A 12119-nucleotide genomic window follows, 5' to 3' on the forward strand; every position below is an offset into this window, starting at 1 on the left:
CGTTGCATTAAGGCCGATGGGATTTAAGGGACCCCGTTGAAGCAGCTCATTGCAAGGACCGTTCAAACACCTGCTCCGATCCCCGGGGATGCGACTCGTTAATTAACGCTAAGAGCGCTCCAGCGGGACATTTCCTCCTGCTATGGGGCTTGAAGAAACCCTAGAGGGTTTTGTTACAGGGACTGGGGATTTTTGGAGGAGGTTTTCCAAACCCTACCTTTGTCCATTGCTTTCCTGCCACAAAATCTGGATGAAACGGGAAAACAGAGAAGCAGCATGACTATAAATACTGTTTACATTCGTACCGTAGAGACCTGAATGATTTATGATTTCAATGCATATTCAGAGACCTTTAAAACCTGATATTTAACCCTGAGAACATATCTGCAGATGCTTTGTTTTGGCTATGCAAACAAATCTTTAAGACATAATTGCACTTTCTCTGTATATAACAAAAAAATAATCCGTAAAGCTTATTCGAATATTCAAAAGAAAGGTGCTACTTTAAGACATTGGAGATTTTTGTTCACAAAACCTTCTCTTTTCTGTAATTATTCTTAATATTATTTCACTTGGCTCATCTTTCACTGGCTACTTGGCTGCACTCTGGAAGAATAATATACAAGAAAATCTCTTAATTGTGAAATAACATTAATAAATAATTACTTTAAGTAAAAGGACAGCCATACTCATTTGTTAATGTCTGAAAAACATCGTTGCCATGATGACATCATTTCAAAACTAAAATGTTTCTCTTTCACCAACAATAGATTTCACATTTAATTCTCATAAGAAAAATATTAAACTCTTTGCAAGTGCAGTGAGCTGTAAAAACCAGGATCAGTAAGAGATCCTGCTTCGAAAGTTAAGGTGTCTACTTCAAATATCTGAAATTAGCTCAATATCTGAGATCTATTGATCTGTATACGGAAGAGCTCTTGAAAAGGAGGTACAAATGAAGTCTCTTCAGGCTGAGCGAGAGATGGAAGCCTCTTTCTGTTATACCAGCGACTCTTTCACAACGCGTTCCTTATCCCATGCTTTTGCTTCGCCAGGAGCATCTCGAGTCTCTGAGCTGGGAACGGGTGCAAGACCAAAGGCAGGGGCTGTCTCCACATCTGTCCCACTGTTCCCATACATCTCGTGCATTTTGGTAGCGATCAGACCTTCCTTCTCAGGTGCGTCCTCTCTCAGGGCATCCTCGTCCTTACTCTGCCTGTACATGTAGGATGCCTGCTTCACCGAGCGCTTCAGGAGGTACCTCCGGAAAGCCCTCTGGATTTTTGTAGCACAGACTTCCTCATGTTTCCTTTTCAGAGTGGTGGTGATGGGTTCATAGGAAACCTTTGAGGGGTTTGCAGCCATGAACTTCTCCTCCATGGTGGCCTTCAAGGCATCCATCTCTCCCGAGTCTCCCAGCACTTCCTTAGTCAGGGCAAAGAGGATATCCAGGCAGTGGATTTTGTCACCAGCAACCATTGGTAGATCCATGGTGATTAGCTTGATCTTGTTTGGCTTGGGAATTTTGAGTGGCTCCTGTAAGGTGTCTACAAAGTCAGACAAGGTGCTGTATGCAATGAACTGGGTGGCGTCCGGGTCAAACTTCTCCCAAGTTTCATAAAACATTTCAAAATCGTCTTCGCAGAGGGGTTCGCTGCTCTCCTCCGTGGCCACGTTGAAGTTCTCCAGGATGATGGCAATGTACATGTTCACCACGATGAGAAAGGAAATGATGATGTAGCTGCAGAAGAAGAAGATGCCGATGGATGGATTGCCACAGTCCCCTTTTACCGAACTGCCAGGGTTATCCAGGTTGGGGTCGCAGTCGGGGGGGCCGCTGTTCAGGATTGGGCTGAGAAGGCCATCCCATCCAGCCGAAGTGGTGATCTGGAAGAGGCAGATCATGCTGTTCCCAAAAGTTTCGAAGTTGAAGATGTCATCGATCCCTGCCTCCTTCTTTACATAGGCGAAGTTGGACATCCCGAAGATGGAGTAGATGAACATGACGAGGAAAAGCAGGAGGCCGATGTTGAACAGGGCAGGCAGGGACATCATCAGAGCAAACAGGAGAGTCCGGATGCCTTTTGCCCCTCGGATCAGCCGGAGGACACGGCCAATCCTTGCCAGCCTGATGACCCTGAAGAGGGTGGGTGATACGAAGTACTTCTCTATGATGTCCGAGAGGACGATACCTGTGAAGGCATGAAAAAGAGGTGAGTTTGCCATGCTCTACAGCCAATGCAGGGAGGCGAGGTGGAGCTACTCCACTTCATCTGCTAGGGTTGGGGAGATAGAGGCAAATGAGGCCACCCTCAATGGCACACAGCGCTCTGCTCTGCTGGTGGCAAAGGGAATGTATTCCAAAATATGTCTGAGCACAGACCCAAAGGTTAAATGCTGGCTGCTCTGCAGCGCAGCCATGCAACATGGAGCCAAGGGAAACCCAACACCAAGGAGGAATGGGACAGAATCCCAGCCCCTCACCCTGCCTGGTGGCCTCCCATCTGTCTTGTCCTGTTGACCTGGCCCTGCTCAAAGGGTCGGTTTAAGGGGGTGGCCAGTGATAAATTACTGGCTCTGAATGGGCCAGACCATTTCCACCCTTTGTTATTCAGTGGGACCTCTGAGGAACCAGTAGGACTCACCTAAGATGGAGAGGATGACCACCACAAAGTCAAAGATGTTCCAGCCGATAGTAAAGTAGTAGTAGCGCAAGGCGAACATTTTGAGCACACACTCTCCGGTGAAGATCACAATGAAGACCAGGTTGATCTTGTAGAGGACAGATGTTTTGAGTTCGCTTTGATCATCTGTTTCAACCATCATGGTCACCATGTTAAGACAAATCAGGATCATGATGGTTATGTCAAACACTTGCTTGGTCACAAAGTCAAACACCATCCCTTGAAACTTGTTCTGCCATAAGGGCCATGTGGGTGATGATGGAGAACCAGAAGTGAGGTGGGAACACAGGACAGACACACACAAAACAACAACACAACAGAAAAAGAAGGAACTGTATTTAAAAGAGTGCAGGAAACCTCAGGTTTGTGGCCAGTATACAGGTCTGATGGCCCCAAAAGCTATGGAAGGAGGATACCCAGCACCCTGCAGGATGAAACCCACCTGGTAATACCATGGCCAGAAGGTGTGGGCACAGGGTACAGTTGCTTTCTAATTATATCCACAGCTAATGCATCAGAGCAAAAATAAACACATGGGAAAAGGCCTCGCTTGAGGTGGGCTATCAAAACCAGACCCAAGTTACAACTGCATGTGTATTGGCCATGTCCCTTCTAGGAGTGTTGAAAACTGAGCTTTCCCTGACTAACTCCCTTCAAGAGAAGAGCTGGGAGCTAAGCTAGGAGAAAACCCTAATCCCTGCAAAAAGGACCCCCTCCCTTTGCCCTTGCCAGTGGACCCAGGGCTGAAGAGTAGATCCAAAGGAGGTTGCCTGATGTGAACCTCTTCTGAAGCCCCAGCTCTTAGCAAGGTCCTGTCTGAAGAGTAGCAATGGGGAGCCAGGATTTGGCTCCTTGCCCTGGCAAATGGTCTTCCCTAGACCCTTGTCATTCACTTTGGGACAGTTGGTGGCTTGAAGTGCTCCCTCCCTGCTGCACTCCAGGGCGATTAACCCAACATACCGAAGGCCTGGGGATGGGCTTCTGGGGTTTCTTGGAACCGAGCTTCTTCATGGCGTTATAGTATTTCTTCTGCTCCTCCGTCATGAAGATGTCTTTGCCTCCAAATTATAAAGGGAATCACCACTGTTAGTCGTGGGAACTCGCCTCTTCCTACCAAGCATCTCCATCCACGCTCCTTCCTACCAAGCATCTCCATCCACGCTCCTTCCTACCAAGCATCTCCATCCATGCTCCTTCCTACCAAACATCTCTATCCATGCTCGTTCCTACCAAGCATCTCCATCCATGCTCCTTCCTACCAAGCATCTCCATCCATGCTCCTTCCTACCAAGCATCTCCATCCATGCTCCTTCCCACCCATGCCCTCCCAAGCACCTCTATCCATGCTCCTTCCTACCGAGCATCTCCATCCATGCTCCTTCCTACCAAGCATCCCCAGCCAAGCTCCTCCCAGGCATCGCCTGCTGCACTGACTCAGTGTAACCCGCTTCCTCCCTGCTTGCCCTTTTCTGCTTCCCCCAGTTCACAGCACCCATGGGTGCTCCCCCCAACGCTGCGGTTTCCTCCTGCGGAGGTGAGATGCTGCCTCCCAGCTCGCTGCAGCGAGCGGGGCACCCCATGCCCTGCCGGGGCTCACCCCCTCCTTGCCGGCTGGATCCTGCTGGGAGCCAGGCAGCATCTCGGTGTGCTTCAAACCTCGCTCGGCACAAACAACGTGCTCTGTGTTACCCACCCTCCGCCTGTTCCCCCCTCCGGCAGCCCAGTGCTACTTGCTTGAAAGCAGAAGTTTCCTTGATGCATGGAAAAATGATGAGAAAGGGTCACGGGGTAGGAAAAGAAAATAAAAGTGACGGCACAAGCGTACAGCCATGGCACAGGCAAGAGAAAACACAGCCTCCCTTGTCACCTCCCTCTGCATCCCTAAGTGAAGTCCTCCGTAAATGCTATGGCCAGGACGCAAAGCCCTGTGTGCCGTTTGTCCAGCTCTCTTTGTTCACTCTGCAGGAAGCCACTAATGGATAAGAGCCCCGGGGTCCATCCAAGCCCTGGTGGCCCTGGTCCCCTCACCCATGACCGTGCTGGTCCCCTCTGTCCTGGACCAGCGCCCCAGGAGGCAGCAGTGGCTGCAGGACCCAGAAAATACTTATCTTTTTCTTCTGCTGGTTGAAGTTGTCGATGATGACGCCGATGAAAAGGTTCAGGGTGAAGAAGGCGCCAAAGATGATGAAGATGACAAAGTAGATGTACATGTAGAGGTTGATCTCATACACCGGCTGTTCTTCAATCTGACCAGGAGAGAAGGGAAACGTGAGACTAACCCTCTCCAGAAAGCATGTCCCCAAGCCCCCGGACGAGGGGTCACTGTATCCGGACAGAGCCGTGGAGTGGCTGCTCCAAAACTTCTGGCAGATGCTGTGTGGGTTGAGTGGGAGCAGCCACGCGAAGGGACATCTTTGTGACACCAGCTGGGGGACAAGGATGTGCTGACCCCCGATCCCACCGCGTGGGCTAGGGAATAGGAAAGGATGCCCAGGTGCAGCGATATCAATGAGCGATGTTGAGTTTCTTCCCGATAGTCAGCTTTCCAAGGTCCAAGAGGGAAAAGGAAAAGTGGTTTAATTTGTGCCATGCCAGCAGGCGGGGGTGGCACAGCCTGGCAACCTCGGAAAACACTCCTCATCCCAAGGGACATCTGCTCTATATTTGACTGGAGACATCCCAAGGTGTCACAACCTGCTTCCCCCATTTCAAGGGAAGCTCTTGGCAGAAGAGAGCGGATTTGCTCCCAAACCAGCTTTGCCCCGGGTGTTCGGGGAGGCAGAAGCCCAAGCCATTTTCAGAGGGAGCTGGAAGCCTCTCCCCCGCTGAGCGCCGGCAGCTGCAGCCGGGGTGAGAAGAGCGGCTGTTTCTGATGCTAAAAAAAGGCAACGAAAACCATACGTTCAGGCCCGTGGGTGTGCGGGGGTGACCCCCCAGCGGGGCGCGGGCAAGTTTGCTCACTTGGAGAAAGGTAGGAAGTCCCTCCTGCTGCGTCAGCTCGTGGCAGCGTGTACACACGTGGGCTGGCGTGGGGACACTTTTTGGGATGGATCACAGTAGAAACAGCCTCTGCATGAAACTCTTCAAAACACTTTTTTTTTTTTTTTTAATAACCCATTTAACCCAAAGGTTAAATGCTGGCTGCTCTGTTTTAATAACCCATTTATTGCTCAAGGCAAGCCAGACACTTTCTCCAGGATGGGGTAAGTTCTCCCAGATGGAAGGGTACATGGAGGGCATCGTCTCACAGCAGGGTGAAGGACGAGCCCTCCGGTGTGGAGCTGTGGAGGCAGAGTGGGGATTTCGGACCGTGAAGCTGAAGCTGAGAGGAGCGGGCTTGACCCCAGCTGTAGCCCAGGTGGGGTGGGAGCCCGGTGTGGGGGCCATGCTGCAGCTGGGATGCAGGTGACAACGACATGGGTGGCACAGGGGCACCACTGGCTGCCCTTTTTGAGGCCGTGCACCTCAGCAGGGGGGATGTTTTGGAGGTTTCTCCACTCTTTAGCCCACGTCTTAGCTGGAGCCATGGGTGGGATGCAGGCAGCCCCCCACCACCAATGGGCAGAGCCCAATGCTGCGGCCAAAGGCTCCAGCCCCAGATCGCGCTGAGCTGCACCTCGCTCCCAGGACTCTGCTCCCAGACTGCCAGGGGGAACCGACCCGGTGGGATGAGCGATGCTTGGTGCCGGTTGTGAGACATCCCTGCTCATCCCCTCACCTCGCGCGAGTCCACAGCGGCGTACATGATGTCCATCCAGCCTTTGAAGGTCGCCTGCAGGGACAGTGGAGAAGAACAGATTCGCTGGGAGCTGTTTGGGGCTGGGGAGGAAGGGGAGGGCGATGGGTGCATGTTTGGGGTTTAGTTTGGGGGTTTAGCTCTGAGCATGCCAGAGTTACAGCTTCTTCATGGGAATGGCAGGAGCGGGACCATGAGTTGAATCCACAAGAAAAATGCCCTGATGCAGAAATACTGAGATTTGCACGTGCACACACGTGTGCACACACGTGCTCTGTTCTGTGGCTGAGGTTACCAGGGAATTCCCAAAACACTGCTGCAAACCAAGCTGGGAAAAGAAGCAATTTACTCTTTTGCCCCCAGAACAAAGTGCATTTTCCCAATGGCAGAGCTGTGCCGGGGCTGGCTGCTCCTCCCACTCCCAACCTGTGCCACCTCTGTAGCCCTGACTTCTGTATCGCTGCCTCTGCTATCTGCTAGGATCCCGATCCTGGTGGGGTAGGGGGGGTACACTGCACCTTTTACAGGCTTTTGCTGCTGATTTGTTAAACAAAAAGCCTGAACATCTTGTTTCCTGAAGCTGATGGAACAACAAACCTGAAGAGGAAGCTGAATTTAAAGCTGGTTAATCAATTTGGGTTATGCTCCAATTCTGCAACCGCCAGTTCCCCTGGATCTGATGGGAGTAACCCCAGCCCACCCAATAACGGAGCCCACATCTATATTTTTATTAAAATTGTGGTGAGCAGTTCCTCTTCTGCTTGCCTGGCTCAGCTGCCGTGGGTTCAGTGGAAGCACGGCTGCGTTGGCCCACTGCCCTGCAGCGGGGACACGCACTCTTTTTCCAATCGTCATCTTCCCCATGCAAAACTTTTGCAGCCTACAACTACAGCAGACCGAACTTTTCAAATAGGTGAGGGGAAAAGAGAGTGCCTCCCCTCCTTGGTCCTGCATCCCATGCTGTGCAGAGGACTTCTCGTAGCTCCAGGCTTGGTGCTACCTACACTCATCTGCAGCAGATCCCTGGTGACACTTACCTTCCCCTCCCATCTTCTACCCTGTCCCTTTCCTCCTTGGCTCTGCAGGGTTTTTTGTGTTAAATACCAATTTTGGAGCTAAGAAGCAGCCAAGAGGCCCCACCTGGGCATCAGGGCAGCATCTCGCTTCAGCCCTAATGCTATTCACGCTGCCCTGCTACGGCAGTGCACGTCTTGGAGGGATGGCAGCTGCTTTCGTTACATACCACCTGCAGCAAGGAGAGGTATCCCAGGCCCACGTTGTCGAAGTTGACCTTGACGTTGACCCATCTGACCTCGTTAGTGTAGAGGAGGGCCATGCAGTCGCTCTTGTTGTTCACCACGCTGATGTCGAAGCGGTCCCCCGAGGTGGTGTTGACGCATTGGTAGTACTTCCCCGCAAAGAGGTTCACCCCCATAATGCTGAATATCAGCCAGAAGATGAGGCAGACCAGCAGGACGTTCATGATGGAGGGGATGGCGCCCAGCAAGGCGTTCACCACCACCTGCAAGGGGAAAAAAGACCTTGGAGGACCTGGCTAGGGAACCAGGCTAGCAACGATGTGGACCTTCATGTCCCTGTGCCCCAGCCTTACCCTCCTCAGCAGCACCAAGTGGGCTCAAACTGGTACCTTAGCATCAATCCCATCAACCTGGAGGCCCCTAAAAACCAACTGGGATGGGTCCCTGATGTAGGTGACTGCTGAGCGGTGCTGCTTGCACGGCCGTGTCAAAGTGAGCAGCACAAGGGGGAGGCACCTACCCTCATGCCTTCAAATCTGGAGAGGGCACGCAGTGGTCTCAGAGCCCTCAGCGTCCGCAGGGACTTGATGGCTCCCAGCTCGGAGTATCCCAGCCAGTTCGCTGTCAGGCTGATAATGGAAACCTGGAAGGAGCAGCCCAAGGGATTAGCAGCATCTCAGATGGAAACGATGGAGAGGAACTGAGCCACGTCCCTGCAGCTCCTGCCCATCCCTCTCTCCCCAGCATTCCCTCAGGCCAGTGGTCATCGTCTTGTCTTGGGACACAGGGGCTGGCATCGAGTCCTTGGGTCCCTGGTGACCAGCCACCTGGAGGATGTCCCTGCCTCTTGGGTATGAGGGTGGAGGTGACGGGGAATGCACAGGTGGAATGGCCTGCTGTGTCACGGAGCATTTGGGAGACCCTATGTCCCTTCACATCTCTACTGGGGTCTGGTAGAACAGCATGGGCTTGTTCTTGGCTTGAGCGTAAGACAGAAAGGGTTCGAAAGGGTTTCTGCAACCAGGGAAAGAAGTGGCCCTTCCTGTGAAGGACCGTTATTTTAAGCAATGGTCTAAGCCCTCATTCCACAGCCACCTCATTGTCCTTTAAAATATAATATGGGTTCATTTCCAACAGCCTGCTACAATCCCCTAATGCTCCCAAATTCCTTGGCTAACTATGGCTCTAGAGGTGCTCATCAAACACTTACGTCGACGATGAGAAAATCCAGCCAGCACCACGCGTTGGTGAAATACACCTTGAAACCATAGGCCACCCACTTGAGCAACATCTCAATGACGAAGACATAGGAGAAGACCTTGTCGGCGTACTCCAGGATGGTGCGTATCACCCTTCGTTGTTCAATGTAGATGTCCTCAAAAGCCTGGAAGAGGCGTAGAGCTACATGACAGTCATTCTTCCATTAGACCCGCTGCACGGCTCAGTGCAGTCACAGCCATGCCTGCATCGTCCCTGCTTTCCTAGGGCTTGGGCAGCTTGAAAAGTTGAGAGCCTAACTACGGGTGGCATTTACTGATGCACCTGGCCAACATGGGGTCCAACTCTTATTTGCAAGTTCTTGTTGGCTGTGTAGAGCGGTGTTTGTCCTGAAGCAAAACTTCACTGAAGCAAATGTCCACCTGCATCAAATTCCCACCGGTCTGAGCACAAGTCAAAAGCCAGGACACCAACCTGCACCTTTGGATGCCTTGGTAGTTTTGAAAATGCTCTTAGGAGTTCGGGTTACTGCTATTGTCCGCATGGCGCGTAAAACATAAGCAACCAGAGGTACGGGCATGGTGACCAGGTGTTGCGCAGCTGTTTTAGCACAGCTTTCGATTTCAGCACTAGCTACAACCTCAGACATCCCCAAACTGCAATTCAGAGCGTGATGTGGACACATAAAGTATGTCTGAAAACCAGTTCGGTCCCCTATCCTCCTTCCCTCTCTCTTTACCTCCAAACTTGCAGAGAAGTTGGTCTCCCCATCAGCTCTGTATATTTACAGGTGCAGCTGAGCTACATCCAGCCCAAATACTCAGAGAGGACCAACAGGCTGACACACAGCTTTTTAATGAAGTTGATTTAAATGGATGCCCAGGTTCTGGGAGGGTGCACCAGTCAGCGGCTGGCAGTGCTGAATAGCAAAATAATAACCATGAATTATCTGTAAAGCACCTCCCGACAGCAGTTACGGAGGCAGTGAAACGAGGAACCATCCACATAAAGCTAAATAGATGGTGCAGATAGTTCATGGTTGACATTAAGAGCAGGAGGGGAGGCTGTAGGTGGTTGCATCCCCTTGAGCCCACGGAGCACAGCCCGTGATGGGTGCTGGGGAGGGTTGTACAGGGGTGACTGTACCGATGCAGGGCTCTCGGAGGGCAAGGGGAGGACATTTAGATCCCCTTGCAAGGTTGTACATTGGGCAGACCGGAGCCAAATGGGGTTTTCAAATCAAACATCTGCCCACAGCTGTGTCACTTTGCACAGGAGACAACCAGGGGATGCCCAGAGCCTCCGGTGCTGCTGCCTGGGCCCTGCACATGTTCCTGGGCTCCCACCAAGCTGGGGAGCTGCTGCAGAGCAAATGGGACAGGGCGAAAGGTGGGACCTACCAGCGCCCCGCTGCTGAGGAGGATCATGAAGACGATGAAGGTCTCGAACCAGTCGTGCTCCACGATGCGGAAGCAGGTTTTCCGGATGTTCCACCATACCTTCCCTCTGTCGCTGGTGATGTCCACATAGAGGCAGGGAAACCTCTTCACGCAGGCTGGGGATGGGACAAAAAGCTGTGGGTTACCTCCTGGCCAGGGCATTTCCACCAATAAGACACTATTCGTGCTTTTATTGTCTTTTCAAACCTTCCTAGGTAGAGGCTGGAGCAGGATCCTGCTGGGTTTGAGGGTGTGCACGCAAGAGGGGAGCCCCATGGGGACCATCACCTTGGTGGTACAGGAGGATTTGGAGTTTGGCCTGAGATAAACCAGGATCCTGCTGGGTTTGAGGGTGTGCACGCAAGAGGGGAGCCCCATGGGGACCATCACCTTGGTGGTACAGGAGGATTTGGAGTTTGGCCTGAGCTATGCGAGCCTGAGGGTTGTTACGCTGCAAGAATTGGTTGGCAATGGCCCCTCCGTACCCACCTCTTCCTCTCCCCGGGGTCCCCTGCCCTGCTTGGTCCCTCACCTTCCGTGAAGCACTCCTCGGGCTCGTTGCTGTCCTCAGCCGCTTCTGCCTCGTCCTCCTCCACCGGCGGCGGGGGCTTGTAATCCACGGTGCTGCACAGGGAGGACGCATTGTCGCTGGAGAGGGGATTCTGCAAAAGGAGAGGAGGATTCAGGCTGGGCTGCCCTGCAGAAGGGATGCTCTTGGGCTGCGGCTGCCTTCAGCCATCCTCTGGCTCCTCCTGCCCCTACCGAGGGAGCCAGCTGGTGGGACCCCATTGCTGGGAGGCTGCTCTGAGTCCCTTTTCTGTGAAAATGCAGCCCAGATGGAAGCTGTGGAATTGTCCAGGGCTGCAAACCTTGGAGGATCGTTGGTACATGAGCTTGCACAAGCTTTGCTTCTCATCCAGGTACAGAGGAGCAAAAGGTCCCCTGATCCCAGCCTTCCTCCCAGCACAGCAAGTCCATCTCCCATCCACTTTGTACCATCTTCTCAGGCTGATTTTCTCACCTTCTCCTTCTCTGCATGCCCCCATCCAAAAAATGCTCTGCCTTTGGTACAATTATACCTGCAGAAACCTGGGTGGCCACCATGGCACTTCTCTCAAGTCCTGCTGGCTCGGCTTGTGCCGAAGGGCTTTTAAGCTGAGGTTCACCCAAGTTCAAAACCTGCATCCCAAATATGTCTCGCCGGCTCCATCCCGCGCCACAGCTCAGCTTGGCTGCCTTCCCAGATACCACTCAGCAAGGCCCGGAGGGGCTGATAACGAGAGAAAACCTTGGCAAGCCCCTGGGATTTTTTTCCTCCATTTCTTTTTTTTGCCTTTCCAAGAAGACCTTCTGCAGCACTTGAGGAAAGAGAAGATCCTCAGACCTGCCTGTCCTACCTGGGAGCAGATGGTCTTGGATGGGCATCTCCAATGCAGGATGGCGTTGGCTCGCACGGGAAGGAGATAATCCTCCCCCAAGTTTGCTCGTGCTTTCAGTAATGAATAAAGTAGCTGCTCCATCCTCCAAAAAGCCAGGGAAGAGCCCCTGGGGTAATTGGAGGCACCGTCATTGCCTGCAGCTTCAGGGGCCACTGCCACATTGGCAGGAGAAGACGTTGGTTTGGGGGACTCTTGCAGCCTGGCTACTGCATGCTGGGGACACGCAGGGCATTGCCTTGAGGAGCAGGACACAGCAGTAGTGGTGGCACGAGCTGTTGGCTGGTGGCTCTGCAGGAGCCGTGGGGCCACCCTCCACCGGGGCTGGGGGGGGTGGGTAGGAGGGG

General features: G+C 52.7%; 1 protein-coding gene across 1 annotated transcript; it reads right to left on the reverse strand.

The window, feature by feature from the left end:
* Positions 1-999: 999 nt before the first annotated feature.
* On the reverse strand, positions 1000-10998 carry LOC104072221 (sodium channel protein type 4 subunit alpha-like; the record flags this gene model as incomplete). Its single annotated transcript, XM_009575135.1, has 10 exons — positions 1000-2192; positions 2646-2916; positions 3645-3751; positions 4795-4930; positions 6403-6456; positions 7664-7942; positions 8200-8322; positions 8890-9063; positions 10298-10452; positions 10869-10998. Coding segments are annotated over 10 exons (2622 nt in total), but the record flags the coding sequence as incomplete, so codon positions are not given.
* Between the last annotated feature and the right edge of the window lie 1121 nt (positions 10999-12119).

This window comes from Fulmarus glacialis, unplaced genomic scaffold (genome assembly GCF_000690835.1).
Source record: "Fulmarus glacialis isolate BGI_N327 unplaced genomic scaffold, ASM69083v1 scaffold8363, whole genome shotgun sequence".
NCBI classification, from domain to species: Eukaryota; Metazoa; Chordata; class Aves; order Procellariiformes; family Procellariidae; genus Fulmarus; species Fulmarus glacialis.